Source organism: Phyllopteryx taeniolatus, chromosome 6, assembly GCF_024500385.1.
Source record: "Phyllopteryx taeniolatus isolate TA_2022b chromosome 6, UOR_Ptae_1.2, whole genome shotgun sequence".
In the NCBI taxonomy this organism is placed as follows: Eukaryota; Metazoa; Chordata; class Actinopteri; order Syngnathiformes; family Syngnathidae; genus Phyllopteryx; species Phyllopteryx taeniolatus.
Window position 1 is genome coordinate 8231385 of NC_084507.1, and position 19143 is coordinate 8250527.

General features: G+C 40.3%; 2 protein-coding genes across 3 annotated transcripts; both read right to left on the reverse strand.

The window, feature by feature from the left end:
- Positions 1-214: 214 nt before the first annotated feature.
- On the reverse strand, positions 215-14896 carry LOC133479562 (FXYD domain-containing ion transport regulator 3-like). The gene is made up of 8 exons (XM_061776716.1): positions 14716-14896; positions 5520-5576; positions 5053-5085; positions 2978-3001; positions 1674-1748; positions 1494-1530; positions 1349-1392; positions 215-869 (listed from the first exon to the last, which is right to left on the reverse strand). Exons 2-8 carry the CDS (start codon positions 5551-5553, stop codon positions 850-852), a joined length of 267 nt encoding a protein of 88 aa, XP_061632700.1. The 5' UTR covers positions 5554-5576; positions 14716-14896; the 3' UTR covers positions 215-849.
- A 520-nt stretch (positions 14897-15416) lies between these two features.
- On the reverse strand, positions 15417-18630 carry fxyd11 (FXYD domain containing ion transport regulator 11). 2 transcript variants are annotated; one of them, XM_061776714.1, is made up of 7 exons: positions 18459-18630; positions 17254-17295; positions 17014-17046; positions 16584-16598; positions 16227-16301; positions 15800-15824; positions 15417-15656 (listed from the first exon to the last, which is right to left on the reverse strand). In XM_061776714.1, the coding sequence occupies exons 1-7, from the start codon at positions 18613-18615 to the stop codon at positions 15632-15634; spliced, it is 372 nt and encodes a 123-aa protein (XP_061632698.1). In that variant the 5' UTR covers positions 18616-18630; the 3' UTR covers positions 15417-15631. The 2 variants fall into 2 exon arrangements, with proteins under 2 accessions (XP_061632698.1, XP_061632699.1); XM_061776715.1 differs by lacking the exon at positions 16584-16598.
- Positions 18631-19143: the final 513 nt, after the last annotated feature.

Sequence of the window (19143 nt, forward strand, 5' to 3'; positions counted from 1 at the left end):
TCAAATGTGCAAGTGTCCCGAGAACTGTATGTTGTTTTGCTGCCATCTATAGGTCAGGTGCATTTACAACATAGGCAGGTGCAAGCGTACTGTAGTTACTCTACAGAGAAGTCAATTGTTTTCATAACGGCAACATCAGAACGGTATACCGCCACTGTTGCTGCCCTGACTCAGTCAAAGCCTTTAAACGCACAAATGAAACTGCTTCTCATCGTTATCATTTCAGCAATTCTTTAATTGAAAGATGGCAGAGACTGTTTCTGAATGGTGACATCCACCGCATTGCTCAAAGAAGCTAAATAGGAACATTAAAAGATTATCATTAATTATTAACACAACACTTAACATATCGTAACTCATGGATGATTATTACTATGTGTATTTGATGTATTTGAAATGGATACATGTAACATGCGTTAGGCTGCCTGCAGTAAGTAACTGTCTAGCTTTACATTTTATTTACGCGCACACAATACAGAGTACTGGGATACAGTGGCACAACGTATATATGGAACTGTTTTGGTACTTGGTTTGTGTAACAGGTCACTTTCACTTTAATCAATTCAAACTTTGAATGCAAACTCATGGATAATTATGACAATGTAAAAAAGTTCAATTGAATGATATGAAAGCATTATGAAGTATGTGTGTACAAGAGTTTTCAAATGCAAGTGTGTGTTGGTGAGTGCATGAAAGAGCAGTTGTCAGTCAAAAATGAGTCACAAGAAGCCCACACCTTACAATATTCTGTTGGTTTCCTAAACAATGAAAATCTCCAAGTAGAGGTACTTGGGCCTCAAACGTTGCCGCTTCTGCAATATCTGACTTCGGGAACTTTCTTGTCAACTTCTAGCAATCACAGGCACGACCTGAAGACAAATAGTATGACATTTGGCGTTTACAGCACCAAAGGGGTGACCAACTAACATTTGTTTAATTTTCTCTTCCTGTCAATGCAATATTTGTTCTACTTTGACCATTCCCCTTATACATTAACTGGTTGTCTCACACCACTGTTCCCTTCCCTGCGAGACACCACCTGTTGAACAGTGTGGACCAGGCCATCGCTGGCCAACATTGAGCTGCTCTCCGCATTGTATCAGCGCATGTGGCATGAGGCCATTCATAGTCAAACAGATGGCCAGAGTAAATATAACTTTAGACTTTGGCAGGCTGGAAAATGGGTGATAAAATTGTCAATATTTTAGCAGGAATGGAGAGGTCTATTTTACTACACATACAGTAGGTATATCATCTAAGAATTCAAGTGTGATATTAGGCGTAGTTATATATAATTTTGGGTGGCAGGCATTTGACATGTGTCTGCTAGCTGACTAGTATACACTACCTTGGTCAGTGAGCATTGCCTGAGTGTTGCTTCCTGCCCTCCTCCTGCAGAGAGATGAGCACAGAGTGAGACAAGACATAGCACATTATTACTGCCATATATTTTCAACTGCAATTGTATAAACATGTTTAAGTGCAAGTGTCACCTTTTGTCCTGCTTGAACTTGCACCTGCAGTGGCCACCTGTGCCAAGAGAAAATTGTATGTTTTATTTGGTACATCAGGTTTTATTTATTTATTTAAAACAAATGTTTTTTATGACTGTTGTCTATACATTTGTGTACACAGAAGTGTCTGGGTGTATGTGTGTGTGTTATGCATCTTACTGAACAGGATGGTAATGCCAATGAGACAAAGGACAGCTGCAAGAATCAGACCCCCAACACGCAGTCTGTGGTAGTCTGTGCAGATCAGGATTTCCATATGGTGATACAGAAGCATACTCAAAAATATTGCTTAAGTAATAATCATCAATAACTTCCTGAAGGCCGGCACGGTGAACGACTGGTTAGCACATCTGCCTCACAGTTCTAGGGACCGGGGTTCAAATCCCAGCCCCGCCTGTGTGGAGTTTGCATGTTCTCCGGGCACTCCGGTTTCCTCCCACATCCCAAAAACATGCGTGGTAGGTCGATTAGAGACTCTAAATTTCCCATAGGTGTGAATGTGAGTGTGAATGGTTGTTTGTTTCTATGTGCCCTGCGATTGGCTGGCGACTGGTTCAGGGTGTACCCCGCCTCCCGCCCGAAGACAGCTGGGATGGGCTCCACCAGCCCCCGACCCTAGTGAGGATAAGCGGTAAAGAAAATGGATGGATGGATGAACTTCCTGAAGTGAAGAACATTTAGGCGCTGCTTTGATCTGCGACTTCAGATTCGTCTAAGAGTTGTTTACTAATCTAGTTTTGTGGGTACTTGTAGTATTTTTTAACTAGCTACACTTTAAAAATCCCAACAACCATCCATTTTCTATACATTTAATCCTGTTCAGGGTCATGGGGAGCTGGAGTTGATCCCAGATAACTACAGGTGAAAGGCAGACTACACCCTGGACTGGTCACCAGTCAGTTTCATGCCACAAATAAAGACGGACAACCCTTCACACTGACAATCACACCGTCAGAGTGTGAACTAAACCCACGTGGCCTGCACTGAAGTCAGGCGAATGCACCACTACACCATTGTGACCTAAATCCCAAAACTTAGGATAGAAACAAATGTTCCACAAATAACCTAATTAGTTGTTTCCGTCTTGAGGAAAATTCTCAACTTACGTACATTAATGAAGGTGCTTCTTGATTTTAGACTTTAATAATTATACTCTAAGTATTCTCTACACAAAGAATTCTAAAAAAAAAAAAAGAGTTTATATTTCATGGCTTCATTCACTTGCATCAACCCTTTTCATGGTCAATTCCTGCATGTTCCAGTGAGCAGCTGCCAAGTGCAATTCAAAGCTGAAAGTCTGACCATCATGATAGCCTTATGTCAAATCCATTCTCGTGGTGCCCAGAGACACGATGGCTCTGATATTCTTGTCTTCAAGTCTCAAGCCCAATAATAGAGATGATCCACACCATTAGGTTATAAATATTGATTTTGATTGTATTTTGTAGATCAAGAGGATTTACCAAAGGTAAATGGGTCATCTTCAGCTGTAGAGACAGAAACAAAGTTGGTATGAGTATCAGGTACATGACGTATACGAGGTGTGTCACTAAAGCTCCAGGACTGGTGTCACAAAATATTTATTTCAAGTCCAAACTAAAAACTACAAGTTTTTCCCTTCAATGAGTGCCAGAGGATCAACCAGCAGGTCTACAGTGGTATTGACTTCGTTCAGTGCGCAATAAGAGGCGTGAGTTTTGGCAGGCTACTTATGGCTGCTTTACCATGACAACGAGCCTTTTCACAATGCCCTGAGAATATGACCGTTCCTGGTCGAGAAGATCATTGCCTTGCTGGAGTCACCTCGCTACTCACCCGACCTGGCTCCACGTGATTTTTTTTCCTCCCGTTTCCCAAGCTCAAGGGGGTCAACAAGGGGAGTAATTTTAAAGAAGGTCTCCTTGCAGGAGTCCATGAAGACTGAGAACATTTGTTAGAATCTAGGGGGATTACTTCTCAGGAGAAAACTTGGAGTTTGTATTTCAAATACCGTATTTTCACGACCACAAGGCGCACTTAAAAGTCTTACATTTTCTCCAAAATAATGGGGCGCCTTATAATGCGGCGCGCCTTATGTGTGCACCGAGTTCCAACATCTATAAATGTTGTTGTGTGACGAGCGTGCCGCTTGACTTTTTTTTGACCGCTTGACTGACTGGGAGCTTTTCCTGCCGACATGCTGCTTATATAGAGGAAAGGCGGACGTGGCTGAGGACAGCATTCGGACGTAAAGGGGGAAGGGTGCGTGAAGGAGGATGCTAAAGCCACGCCCCCAGTAGGTATGTAGTGCCGGGGTGTGCATTGTGCAAAACAACATCTGTTTGGCTAAGTACCCCCGAAAATGGCAGCTACAAAGAGACACGCTTACGAAGCACAGTTTAAACTGGAAGCTATCAGTTACACGGAGGAACATGGGAATCGAGCAGCCGCGAGAGAATTCAAGATCAACGAATCCATGGTTCGCAAGTGGAGGAAGCAGAAAAACGAGCTTCGCCAAGTCAAGAAGACGAAGCTGAGTTTCGGCGGAAACAAGGCGAGGTGGCCAGAGTTGGAAGACCAACTCGAGCAATGGATTAATGAGCAAAGAACAGCCGGGAGAAGCGTCTCTACAGTTACCATTCGACTGCGTGCAATAACTCGGAGCTTGCCATCATTCCGGGAGGCTTGACGAACCCCTGGACATCCGTGTAAACAGGGCGTTCAAAGTGAAGTGAGCGGCGTGGGAGCCATGGATGACAGATGGCGAACACAGCTTTACTAAGACTAGGAGGCAGCACCGGGCGAGTTACGCCACAATTTGTGAATGGATTGTGGATGCTCGGGCTAATGTGTCTGCTTGCACTGTTGTTCGAGCTTTCGTAAAAGCCGGCATCATTTCTGAGGAGCCGCACGGCAACGAGACTGACTCCGACAATGACGAGAGGGAACCTGCTGTGTTTGGAGAACTTGCCCAGCTGTTCATTTCGGATACAGAACACGAGGACTTTGATGGATTTGTGGATGAGGATTGATCAAAAAATTACATGAGTACATTGTTAAACACTTAAAGTACAACCAAACTCAGTTTTGCTCCCGCTGCCCTTTTAAAAACACTGTTTTAGCGTGCATGCATGCTACCGTATGTTTTAAGCTAGCGTATGTTTTACCATGCCTGCACCCAATAATGCGGGGCGCCTTATATATGTGTTAAATACAGAGACAGACACCGTAACTGAGACTGCGGCTTTTAATGCGGGGCGCCTTATGGTCGGGAAAATACGGTATATGTTCTGTGACACTAGCCCTGGAGCCTTTCTGACACACATCTAACCATTCAAATATCAAGCAGGACCATGAAAGTCAACAGTTCAATGTGAGATGAGCATACACTATGGCCTAGTTTGATTCCCTCACTAATGATTGACCACCGCTGTGTCAAGACATTGCAATGTGCATTTTATGCATATTTAGAACAGAATATAGAGGTCACTTTACTTAAACCTTCACATAAAGTGGATTTTTTTTGGGCAAAAATCTATCAGGAGTCAGATGTTCTTACACTTCTGTTCTTCAGCAAACACCAGGGAGATACCTGCAAGAGATGGGAGAAACACATATTCGCATTATGAGACAAATATAGAAGTATATGTATTTTTATATCAGAAGACTGTTTATAGCAAAAACACAATGTAAGAGTTGATAAAATATTAGACAAATTCCATAATGTCAAATAAGTACACTGCCCTCCAGACAAAGCAAACATTATCTTCAAATCCCGAGCTAGGCTTGACACAGTTTACCTCACTTGTAGTAAGTAAAACATTTTGTCAAGTCACCGTGGCGTCATTTGCATAATACTGCACACATAAAAACTCCCACTACCCTCAGAATACTACATTTCTTTTCCTGTGAGCATGTTATTTAATATTTGTGCTTCTACTTCTTCCCGATTATTAATTTATAATTATTCAGACTATATTGTTCTGGCAAATCTTGGATTACAGAAGTGTAATTACTTTGACTCACTTGTGATGAACACCAAAGCACAGATCTTTGACATCTTCACGCTTGTTGAGGTTTTACCTGCAAGACAAATGCAGATATTGATTTTAAACCCAATTTTAGCAACAATATGTAACACATGGACGACTGACTGCGACAGTTGTGTGTCGCTCTGTGTGATCAATGCATGTGTGAAGAACAGATGCCTTCGTCCGATGTGGATTGCTCTTTCCTGAGGATGCTAGTGTTGTTTTTAATTTTGGACTATTCCCTCTTAAGGTTTTACTCTTATTTGTTTCTCTCATGTCTCATTAGCCAATCAGCTCCCAGTCTGCTGTTGCGTTCTCAACAGCTGTGTCTCATAGCTTTGTTTGAGGCTACACTATTTGGTGAAGGCTTGCTAGATCTTTGGTGTTGTCTGTTCTGTTTTGTGGATGCTGTGGATTCTGAACCCGGCTGCCTAATTCCTTGCTCTCGTGTGAAAATACTCATTTACTTTTCATATGTTTGGTGCAGCCCACTTCATTATTACCACTAAGACAATGAAAAGTTGATTTGGAGCTGCTGCATATCTGCTGGTCAAATGAACAAGTGCCCAGTTGTGTTTTTCTGTGGAAAATGATATTATCTCTCCAGTAACCATGGTACCAATAACCACGTTTGCCAATATTTGTGCCGTGCCAGAAACGTGATTACGTTGAAAGGGATAGTCTTTTATATATTCTCTTAAATACCAATCAAACTTTCAAATGTGTCTGACTCTCTCTCCCAGGCAAGTCATTTGTACAACTATGGAGAAGCACAATATGAGACAAAAGCAGAAATATGATCTGTTGTTAATGGAACAAAATAAATCCAGGGTAATGCATGACATTGAAGCCATGTGAAAGCCTTGTCTTGTTTTTTGTCTTTTTTTAACTTAGGGTTTATTACATTTAATGCATGTCCCCAAGGACATATCGCGATCTGCTGCTGCCATCCAAATATTTCTTTTTACAAATTAGCTTTCCTGGCTGACAGACAAATCCATGACAACATTGTTAAACTGCACTAACCCTTCAAAGGTTATTCTTGTCTGTATTTTAATCCTATTTTCTAATGTCTTCATAATGAATGCACAACCCCAATTCCAATGAAGTTGGGACGTTGTGTTAAACATAAATAGAAACAGAATACAATGATTTGCAAATCATGTTCAACCTATATTTAATTGAATACACTACAAAGACAAGAACAATTCTAAGTTAATGATTATTTGCTAAAAACAATCAAGTTTATCAGTTTGAACATTAAATATTTTGTCTTTGTAGTGTATTCAATTAAACAGGTTGAACATGATTTGCAAATCATTGTATTCTGTTTTTATTTATGTTTAACACAACGTCCCAACTTCATTGGAACTGGGGTTGTATGTATGGATGTGAACTTTTACGTCATTATTACCACACAAGTCTTTTTAAACTGCAATTCGATCCCACAGCGTTTCGGAGTCGCTCCGTGTCTACGCAACGATGACAACACAGCAGAATGTAACACAAACACCTTCTGCATCACTGCAGAGATTTTCCGCGACTGCACTTTTCCACTCACAGCTCTCTTAACTAAAGAGCAAACACACCTGTGCCTGTGTCCTTGCAGCGTTTACATATGTTCATATTTTAATCGCTATGATAATGTCTGTAAACATGCACTCACTTTGAGTTCGGTCTGTAGTATTCTATGGGCACATACTGTATATTAATTGAAGATGTAGGTCACTATTATGATGACTATGTGAAAATATAAGTACATACAAAGCTTAGCTCTGGGTGGAAATAAAGGTATATGGAGAAAAAAAGGGCTCTGCAGCTGGTATTTGAAGCCTGGCAGGAAAAAAGAAGAGAAGAGCAGGGCAAGTGCTTCTCTCCTGGTGCCTCTCCACAGCAACCCACGACGAGGCAACGGGAATGTCCAGGATGGGAAACAAGCCAACAACCACAAGAGGACGGTTTACCTCTGGAGAGAGAGTGCACGCATAGAGGATCGTGATGAGGAGGAGACAGACTGTTGAGACTGAAACAGGAGAGGGAAGGGCAGGGAGAGAAGAGAACACCCAGGGGGCAAACTGAAGGTGGGAGAACGAAAAGGGTGAGCGGGTGTGAGACAGGAGGTAGGAGGACAAAGAAAGTGCATAGGGTGAGCGGGCTAGAAGTGATGGCGCCTTGCTCCTCTTGTCTGAAGATCAAATGATGCAATCAAATGAATGTTAGTTCAAGGTGGAGGCTGCAGGATGCGAGAGTTCAAATTGTACATTTGAATACACCGGAACTTCAGAGGTCGAGCCCGGCCAGTTCCAAGACTTCAGATTTGTTCTGATTTTGAAGAAAAAAAATTCAAATTAGAAATAATCTGCTTCAGGATCAAACTGTCACCATTAGGAAGTATTTGTGTTACTTTACAAATTATGAGGAACACAACTGTCATACACGCGTAAAAATAATTTACCAGCTGTTAAGATTAAGACAGTGAAGTAACAAAAGACTTTTTTTTTTTTTTTTTACTTAAATGACGAGGACATAATTACAAACTGTAGCACCGTAGGGCCATTGAAATTTAGACGTCCCACTGAAAGGGACGTGTGCAGTCTACAGCAGTTTGATTCGAGATGCCATGATATGGATCATCTTTACATTGCAAGAAGGCCCCAAATGGTGCTAAAATCAATAAAAAAAGCTATTCATATGTGGGGGTGAAGTTAGTATTCGTAGTATTTATAAGTTTAGAAATGTGTGTGTATCATCTTAAGTGCATTGTAGAAAAACAAACAAATAAAATAAATGGAATTTCTCCAAAAAAGGACTGCAATCTTGAAAAAAGTAAAAATAATAACAATATTTCATAGGGCCCTGTATAATGTATCCAAACAGCCATATTTGACATTAGTTTGTCCTCCCCTGGGCCCAAACTGCCCGTGGAGACACTTCTACTGGGCCCGTTGAAAAAAAGACTTCTCTGTTCAAGCTCGCCAATGCTGCTCTGCCTGTCTCCAACTGCGCCTTTTTGTTCTTTTTCCGTTTTCAGTCTCTTTTGTTTGTTGTCTCTGTATTCATTCAACCCTTTATCTACAGTCCGCCACCCATGGCTAATGCTCAAACTATAACAGCACTTAACTATACCTCAACCTTAAACAAAGGTTGTCTTCTTCTTGTAATAAGCAGCCACATAACCAAAGAGGAAGAAAAAGTGAAGAAACAGAATTTTGGATGTCATCCATTGTTGCTCTTTGTTTACTTTTCTTGAGTGAATTCATTGATGAGTTACACTGTGTCGAGCTACAATGATGTCACTGTTTAAGTAAGGCAGCTACTGCCATTGGCCTGACACACCTCGCAATGGAAACACAAACCGGATTAGAGTTTACCATTTCAAATGTGCTGTGGCGTGCTGAACTGAAATGTACCAAGTAATGGAAATGTGGCTTCAGTCAAACCAGTCTTGCTCTCATTTACTCTGCTAGTCAAGTTAAACTATTAGTAAAGCTGTAAAAACCCTTTGAAGTCCTTTGAGTCGATGTACAACATTGCATGACGTCGTATGACAAGTTGCTTTATGCTGACAGGTAGATCTGTGTGATACGACATGTATCGTAACGCAATATTAAAATGTCTACTGTATGATATAATCCTCTATCATTTATATTGTTATTTTGATATGTGGGATATCAGGTTAGCTCTGTTGCTCATCTAATGTAACGTCCTAAAGCGTAGCCCAACAACAGTCGCCTTTCCCCTTGTGCCTCACTCTCCAGGCATGACTAAATCCAGCTGTTGTACAAATGTAATAATTGGATTAAAAATGGGTTGACTGATGTCGTGTCGAGTGCGCTAACTAGCTGGGTGAGCTGCTAACCCACCAGCTAACGTTACTCTTAAGGTTTTCGAGGAGCGAGTTTTGACTCACGTACTCTTGCACAGCGGCGAGCTGGCATCTGTGCTCCAAGAGAGTGTTTGTGAGTTTTTGTGTGACATCGAACGCTCTACACATTGGAGGATACACAAACATTGTAATACCAATGAATGAAAGTTAATGTAAATGCAGCAATGCTACTACTTTGAGGTAGCCTGTTTGCATCTCCCGCAAATACTCATTTTTACAGTACTGCTACAGGCGCATGGACGTAAACATTTTATATTACACTACTTTACAATGTACACAACAGCAGTGTACATTCCTTGACAACTGGTTGTACTACGAGCCTTTTTGAAAGGTATATTTCCACTGGAGATTCGTGTTTTTATTGTATTTTTATTCATCTTTTAAAAAATTCATTTGATTGTGTTTTCGATTTAAAATAATCAATCCATCCATCCATCCATTTTCCATACCGCTTATCCTCACTAGGATCTTGGGTGTGCTGGAGCCTATCCCAGCTATCTTTGGGCGAGAGGTGGGGTACACCCTGAACTGGTCACCAGCCAATTGCTGGGCACATACAGTATAAACAAACAACCATTCACACCTACGGACAATTTAGAGTCTTCAATTAACCGACCATGCATGTTTTTGGGATGTGGGAGGAAACCGGAGTACCCGGAGAAAACCCACACAGGCACGGGGAGAACATGCAAAGTCCACGCAGGGGAGGTCGGATTTGAACCCGCGTCCTCAGAACTGTGAGGCAGATGTGCTAACCAGTCATTCACCGTGCCGCCCTATAAAATTATTGTTTTATTAAAAAAAGGAAACACAGGATTATAGAAAATTGCCATTAATTTCATTTTATCTTAAGGAAACACTATATTGTGATGTGAATTAGGATAGGTGATATAGAAAATGGATGGGTGGATGGATATTGTTAGGATATACATGACCTAAATTGGGATATATGTTGTAACATTTTGTCCATACTGCGCAGCAGTATTTCCAGGTGTACAAAAACAGTTTAAAAGGTTTGCGGTAAGTCAGTCAGCATAGATAAATGTAGAGAAAAGGCCTTTCATTTCAATATAGTTACTCCCATCTGACCAAGTTAACATCACACACATTCATTTACATACGTACTGTACAAGAACACAGTGTTGATCGACTGCTGTAAATAAATTGCCCTCATCTCTTCCAAATGTTTATGATTCCTCGACGTTGTGTGTGCGGGATGTGGTGATTTATGGAATGTGTTGTGCACAATGTCTGAGTCACATTGTCGTTTCTATTTTTTCATCATTACACCCACCCACTTGAACACTGGACCGGTATGTGAGCGTGTGTGTGTGTTCCTGTAGTGCACTACAAAGACAGCTCTTGTTCTGTGACATGTTTTATTCCCAAATTAGAAGCATTGGATTCCAGCTTTTGACACAAGCCTGAGAAACAGATGTACTTACTAAGCTAAATGACATACATTATACAACAATATAGCAAAGATACAATTACATAAAGAAGAGAAAAGTGTCATCCTGAGGGAATGATTGAGTGAGGCAAGGAGAAAAAGGGAGGGAGCAGTTGTGAAAGGAAAGAGAGATGCAGTGTCATAGGAAAGAGGGAATGAGGAAAAAAGGGAGTGGAGCATACTGAGGTAGTGAGTCACACTCAGGAGTGCTAGCACTGAGTCTTGATGCTCACCACCATACGACTACAGCCATCACAACTTCTCTTCAGTATAAAGTTGTAATTTTCGGAGATAAAAGTCAAAGTTAACAGAATTAACGTGTGAAGAACCAAAACAGAAAAAAACACCCAGAAGAATGTTCCATGATTAAAGTAATATAACAAGACTCAAGTCAACAGGTGAATGTCAACCAAAAAATGGAGCAACTGTCATTCTCGACACACAATAAAGTCAATGGAATAATCTTTAAATGATTGACCAAACCAAATAAAAGGACATTTCAGTCTAGTTCTTTCTCCAAGACACAAATGTTACAATCACACTGTTATGCTCATGATGATGGTTTCATAGTTAGGATTTCATTATTTGTAAAACTTTTACAACTTGACAAGATCGCCAACAGTCCTCATTTTAATGTAGGAGTATTTGTTTATGCTTATAATAATATGACTTAATTCTCAAAATGTCTCATCAAACTTTTTGTGTGGAAAAAATAAATCTTCACATGTATAGAGCAACGTATTTATGGGGAAGGTCATGGATGCATCGCTCAAAACGAGTCTATTCTGGTATGTAAACGTTTCTAAATTCAGTGACGTTGATGTTGGGAAAAGTGATTAGGGGCAAGTGCCCCTCCCTATGAGGATGTCCTCTCCTGACCGCTCTTTCCTAAGCACTACTTTTCTTTCTGTCTGCAGTCATGCAAGGACAGAAGAGGGGAGAGTCTGTCTCATCTGGGCAAGGAAAGATAAAGCTGTCTGTCACTGCTTTCTCCCCTCTCTACCTCCCTCTTCTGTGGTCACTTGAAAAGTGATGTGGTGCATTTAAATCTCAGCAACCCAAAAGAGCTTTTCCACTTTTAGACTTGTGAGACTTAGATGTTTGTAGTTTCACCTTGAATGTGATCGTCACTGAGAAGTACAAAGATTAACACATGCTCCATACTGCTAGAGTAAAACAATACTGATAGATATTGTAAGCATTCATCCATCAGTCCATCCATTTTCTACTGTGTATCCTGTTCAAGGTCACAGATGATCTGGAGCCAATCACAGCTGACTTTGGGCAAGAGGCGGGGGTGCATCCAGGACTGGCTGCCCGCCAATCACATGGTACATAACAAACAAACCACACCTATGGTCAATTGCGTATTTATTAACCTACCATGTATGTTTCTGGAATGTGTGAGGAAGACAGAACATGCAAACTTCACAGAGAAAGATTCAAACGCAGAACCTCTGACTGTGAGGCAGACGAGCTGACCACATTCTCAATCATACTGTTATAAGCATAAGCATTATGTTTCATGAAATAAAATTACAAATGCCGACATACAGTATAGCTATTGCAAACACTCGCAGGCTTGTCGCGATAATTACAATATCGACATATATATAAATATAAAATATAATGGACACGATAGTTTTTTCTGGAGTCGATAAATTGTCATTGTTGTGGTGAGCCGACCGGTAACTTTCCGGTGTTGGCTCCGTCCAATACTTCCCACTCCACACCCTTTCCCCAGATGCAGCGCGGAGTTTCACACAACAGAGACCATTAAGGGAAAGCTACCCGTTTGTTTTCGCGAGCTAACAAGCTAGCCTGCGAGCTAACGAGCTAGCGAGTTGAGGTAAAAGTTGAGGTTTTAAACTACATTTAAATCGGAACAGCCGTGTGACATGCGCAGTTCTTCTTAAATGTCTCATTTATCAAGATGGAGGTCCGTCTTCTATTCAGCACAGTAGTTGGGATTGTTTTTATACGATTATTTAAAAAAAAAAAAAAAAGTGATGAAAACAACGTATAAGTAGTTAAAAACAAGATCTCCGTCGCATACGAGCTCCGTTGGGAGCAGCCATATTTACACCTTGGGTAAACGATGACGTCACCGCGCATTTACGTCGAGACGGAGCATGCGCAGACAGAGCCTTCCTACTACGGATGGCGAAAATTTACTTCTGAACAGTTTGTTAAAATGAATAGTCCAACCCTGTGAAACGGAATGAAATTCCATTCAGATTCGGCCTGTTGATTCCGATTGAGGTTTTATTTGAAGCATTTTCACTCGGTTTGGGTTTCTAAACCGATTATAATCGGATTTAGAATGTAAACCATGTAAACCAGGCTTGTCTTGCAGCTCTTTATTATTCATTTCAGACCCAGGGGGATCCATATCACAGACGAAAGTAAAACAATTTAATAGACAAACAAGAAAGGAAATAATAATAATAATAACAACAATACTGTTTTAAAAGCAAGAAAATAAAACAAATGATCAAAAATATTAAGGGGGGGCCTTATTTTTCATGATTACAGAGGCATTTAAAAAACAAGAATATTATAATTTATCGTAATAGTTTTTGAGAAAATATATAATCTTAAAACAATCTTTACCGTGACAGGCCTACACACTCGTAACGATGTGGAACAATACAGAACTGGTTGGGCCAACAATATGGAACAAATACAAGTAAAGAGCAACATTTAGCGTTTAACTTTAATTTATATAAATATGCAATAAATAATTGGTCTCATCTATTGCAGGTGTTTTCTGGAACATAACCTCCGCATTAAACGAGGGAATAGTACTGTATTCTGTTTCAGGAACCGAATTTGCCACAGTTATTATTGTTTTATTTTTCTTCCCTTCAACTTTCATTTACAGTTGCAAAGAGCTGCATGCATGGACACTTAATCAAGAAATAATGTACATGTAACATATAATCCATATAGTTATGTGTGACTGAAGTAATATATGACGTTAGAGTCCCTCTGTTTTCCTCTTCTATTAAATTATTGAGCTCAAGATTGTAAATCTGCAGCACATATTTCATGGTGCATTAATATCAGCAATAAATTCCCCAGTGTTCTGAACTGTCCGATTAGAACGAGTTGCTCAAATCATTCATGAAAACTCCGCCATGAGCGTGAGGAAATTACGTTTCCAATGATCCCATGTGATAATGAAGAGCATTAATTGCATTAATAACTTGGGGTTGAGTAATATTTCAGGTAAAATACTCATTAACTCTAAATATAAACATGAGCAACGCATATCCATTGTCATTTATCGCTGTTATATCTTCTCAAGAACGCATATTCATGTGAAGGACACATATTTACTGCCACAGTAGCTCGTAGCTAAATGTTATCAGCACGACTTTTATCAGGTGGCCTTTTCACACGCGCACAATTTCAGAATCGAGCGGTTATGCCTGTTCAATGTGATAACAATTGTGCAGATTAAAGTTCGTTGTGTCACAATAAAAGAAGAAGACATGAAGATGCGAATAGAGGCCCGGACAAAGTCATTGACTTGTTTTGAGTCCCATTTCAGTCGACTTTACTGTGTATAGTCTGTAGGTGGTTTGCGCATCGTGTGAGACGGTTTATTCTAAATGTAGTGTAACATTTTTTTGGGAAAAACATGTCGCGTGAGCACGAGGCAGAGCGTGTTGTAACGATCGACAAAAGGTGTGAAAAGGTGCCTTTGCTCCATTCAAGTGTGCCCCGCGGAGTTTAAAGATGCTCACAAGATGGAGCTTCATCAGCACATTTCATGAAGTGCAGTGAAGGAGGAGACAAAGCTCGCTTAAAAACAACAACAACAACAACTCGTGTGTCTCTTTAACTTACCCTTGACGCTTAGCGCTGGACTCGGAAAAAACAGAAAAAGTTTGACGATGGAAGATCATGCGACTTAAGCGCCGTGGCTTCTTGTCCGCTCAGTCGGTCAACTCCCTTCTCCACAGGTTGGCAGGCGTTGGAGCAAAGGGAAGTTCGAGAGCGTCGAACCGTGGACTCGTCCCCCGATCCCAGGTCAGTTTCAGCTGTTGCATGAGCGGCTGAGGGCGAACCGACGAGGGGCGTGCGGGCTGATCCTGGGTCAGGCGCACGAGTCCGGAGGGGGCGTGTCGCTTTAAATGTTTGCTTAACGAGAGCGAACATGTCAAGTTCTCTCCCTTGGACGAGTCACTCCAGTAACGTCGATCCGTTCGCATTAGTTACAATTTTCTACTATTGTATTATGTCTTATGTTATGTTATCTTATACTACGTAGCACTAAAATGATTGAATATTGACTGTAAGAGTCTACAAATAAAGTGTGTACTTTTGAAAGCAAATTTGATCCAATGTCACTCAATACACCGTTGTTGTTTCATTTCTCATTTCTCTTATTGAAACGTTTGACCACATCTACCCTGTACAAACATGCAGGAGGTGAGGTTGGCAAAACACCAAGCCCCTAAAGGTAGCAAATTCTTCCAATATGGTATCAGACGGAACAGCAGTCATTACACAACATGTTTGCATTCTGTATGTCTTTGCACACTTACAACAATTCAGGGATCATTTATTATTCAGATCTTGCACCTTAAGACAAACAACACATCAGACTTCTTTACCAATTCTCCCCCCGACCCCGAAATGTGCAGATCTACCCAAGATGGCGCGTTTCCTCCAAATGTCCACCCACCCTTTATTTCCACTCCACCCATGTCCTGCCTGCTCGAGCTTCTCCCACAAGGAAACCGGTTCGTCAGGTTCCATATCAGATTTCACTGTCATCGTCTTTGCTGCAATGGGGAGCAAGAGAGGAGGGAGGTGCAGCAGTTAGAATGACGACTTAGGAAGAAGACAGACAATCGGGTCCCAGGAGGAGGATGTTTGCACATTGACTGGATTGTAAGCGGTTAAAAGGGAAGAAAAGACATCTTACTTGGAGCGTCTGGAGCACTTGTTGTCTGCGAAGGAAAGCTACGGTTACTTTGGTCAAAGGAAGTCAATGATTATTGTGCTAATAATGAGACAGTCACAGTAAGGTTACGAAAAAAAAAAACCACATCTGCAGAAGAGACAAGCTTTCACACAAATGCATTTATGTGTCTAAATGCTCATAAGTCATCTTTTTTTTTTTATTATTTAAAGGGGATAGTAGCACGATCATACACTGTAGTTAGATTCGAACCTAACCAAAGAGCAAAGTGTTTGTTCCAGATGGGTTCCCTATTAGTGATCCAAGGTGATATTAAAAAGCACTAATGTGTCAATAATGCTACTTTTACTACTCCATAATCATTCATCATTCAAGCTAAACGTTTCAACACATTTCAGTGGTTAAATGATAGTTTGACTTTGGCACTTACACAGTAAAATACCAACTCCTCCGATGACTAAAAGGCCGGCACAAATCAGGCCTGCAATTCGCAGCCTTTCATAGTCTGTCAAAACAACAACAACAACAACCATTTTTCTGGTTCTGAGGAATCCATTTCAGTCCCAAATTGTTCTATTTTACAAAACACATGTTGTTTAATCAATGATGCATACTTTGTAACGTGTACAGCATTTCAATTCAAATAATTACATTTACTTCTGATTACGTTATGTACAACAACATAGACCTTTACCCCCACCCCCGAGCATAAACATGCTCATTATAGAAGTAATACTATATACACGGTGAGACCTTTAAACAGATGAAGCTGAGGATGTGTACTTACTATAAACAAATGCACCTATAGAGCAAACACAAGAACATGGAGAGACAGAACAGTTACTACCAAAATGTTAGTCTGACACTTGTTCCCATAAAGGGTCTCAATATAGAAGGCTAGCAAAATTAGATAGATTAAATAGATATGAAATGAAATATATATTTCCATGTCATCGTCATTTACACACAATATTGGCCTTAAACCCTCCTGTTAAGTTTGTTTCTTTGGATCACCCAAAATATTAATGGGTCAATGTGAGCTGCCGCATGTTTAGTCATTAAAAAGAAAATATCTTCTTGGATTTTTTTTTACTGTAAAATGAGTCAATATGAGCATGATTCAGTACCACAGGAGGGTTAAGTTTCTCCACAAACCAGTTTGTCCACAGAACCAGCCTCAGAGACAAACCAAGGCAGGGGCAGAGTTTTTTCCTTACTTGCTTCAGTTTCATTGAAGAGAGTGAAGAGCACTAGAAAAACAAAACAAAAAAAACAAAACAACAGAAAATGTTAATTGTGGAATTTCCTGCTCGCCTTGGGGCTCCGCGACTTTCTTAATTATTATTATTTAAAATTCTTATTGTACTAGCTTGAAATGCGATACTTTAATAATCATGTGAATTTAAGTAATGAGTTAGATAGATTAAAAATGTTTTAAGGTGTATTTTGCACTATACCTGCCATCACAGCCACAAACGTGAGATGCCCCATCTTCAGAACTGTTAAGACACAAAAATGAGAGCGAAGGAAAACATGGCTGTGAAATTGAATAGGAGACACGATTTTGTTCTCATGACTTTGCCCTTGTTTTACACATGCGAGCGCATAAACACACACACACGCACGCACACACTCCTCAGGAGGCACGTCCTTGTGGTGTGAGAGGTCAGGGTCCCGTCAGCAGGGATACATTTTGCATGTTTGGAGAATAAACAGCAAAGTTTCCAGTCAACTTTCATTCCACCTCTCAAATAAAAGAAAAATCCCAAAGCACCAGGACAAACACAGTCATGTGCTGTACCGCAACAACCCCCCCCCCCCCCCCCCCCCTTGAAATCTTGAAAGAAAACCCAATAACAAACACAATGTTTTGGGCCGTTGTTTCCCATTTCTTTTAATCAGTTAAGTTTGGAAGTGGAACAAAAAGTTTATGTTTTCATGCATAAATAAACATGCATGTACAGTTGAGCCATTCCTGCTGTATTACTTTAAAATAATTCACTGAGATACTGAGATACATACTTATTTTTTTTGTGTTTACGTGTAACATTTTACTGACAAAATATAAACATAAACAAAGGTTAAAAACCTTTTTGAGCTGTGACATAAATGTTTTATTTAGGAAATCAACTCCAACTGACCTTTCCAAGTATCTTTAAGAATTCTGTTAATGAAGTGGAAGCAAGGTAAACTTAAAAAAAAAAAAATGGGTGGGATTAAGAAGTTAGCCAAACCTTTTGTTACTTTTCTGTTTCCACAATATGTAGTTTTGTAATTCGTCTCTTCCTAGCTTTCAATAATTGGATTGATGATGGCAGAAAGATCCCCTTGCTTTGCATGTTTTGTTAGTCATCTTCCACCATGACCTTTGTCTGGAGGTCATAGTGACTCTCAGCTAGCATGACATTAGTGAAGGTCACTCCGAATTTTGACTTTCAAGTCTCATGTATGCCTCACAAATGCTGATAAACAACACCAAATCCCAATTTTAAAGGTACCCTAATTAAATATATATATATTTTCTTAACCCTTAATAATATCAAGGCTCATTATTTTAATCTACCTTTTTTTCTTTCCAAACACTAGATTCACAACAAAACTACAATCACAGGATTTTCACCGTATAAAAACCTGTCTCCCATAATGCCGTGCTCTTCCGTACCTTGGCTTACCTGAACAGATGAGTAGAGAGGTGCAAAAGATTGTCTGAATGTTGCAAAGCCGCAGCCCGGATTAAAGTCTTTATTTTCATTTTCACCTGATTTTGTGGCACTTGGTCCTCCTCTTTGTTTAGAGTATAAACTATTGTGTACGTGCATGTATATCTATTTGTGTGTGTGTGTGTTCGTGCCTGCATGCATGCGTGTGCGTGTGCGTGCGCATGTGCGTGTGTGTGTGACATGCAGGGGTGACTCGTTTGTACATACACTGGAGGCTACACTGTTTTCCCAGCCCGTCACATCGTGTAACAGCTGTTGAAAGCATGTCATATAAAATATTAATATTCAACACATCTGAACACATCCCACAAGGCAGTACAGTGAAGCCTTCACACTTTGTTATACTGCTTTATTGTATTTTTTTTGGTCTCTAAGCGGGGGTTTATGCGAATAATTGGAGGTAGGTTCCCCAAAATATGTGCGAATAGTTGAATTTACAAATGCCAAACCGTGAATATGTGGGGGCCACTGTATTAAAATTTTATTTGAGTTGATGCGTTTCTCCATGTTATTTTCCAGATATTTTCCTGTCTGTGAATTTTGTTTCAATTTTTTTTAAATTCTTTCAGATTTTTCCCCCAAATTTGTATTATTCTTTTTTGTTTTCTTTTTTTTTGGGGGGGGGGG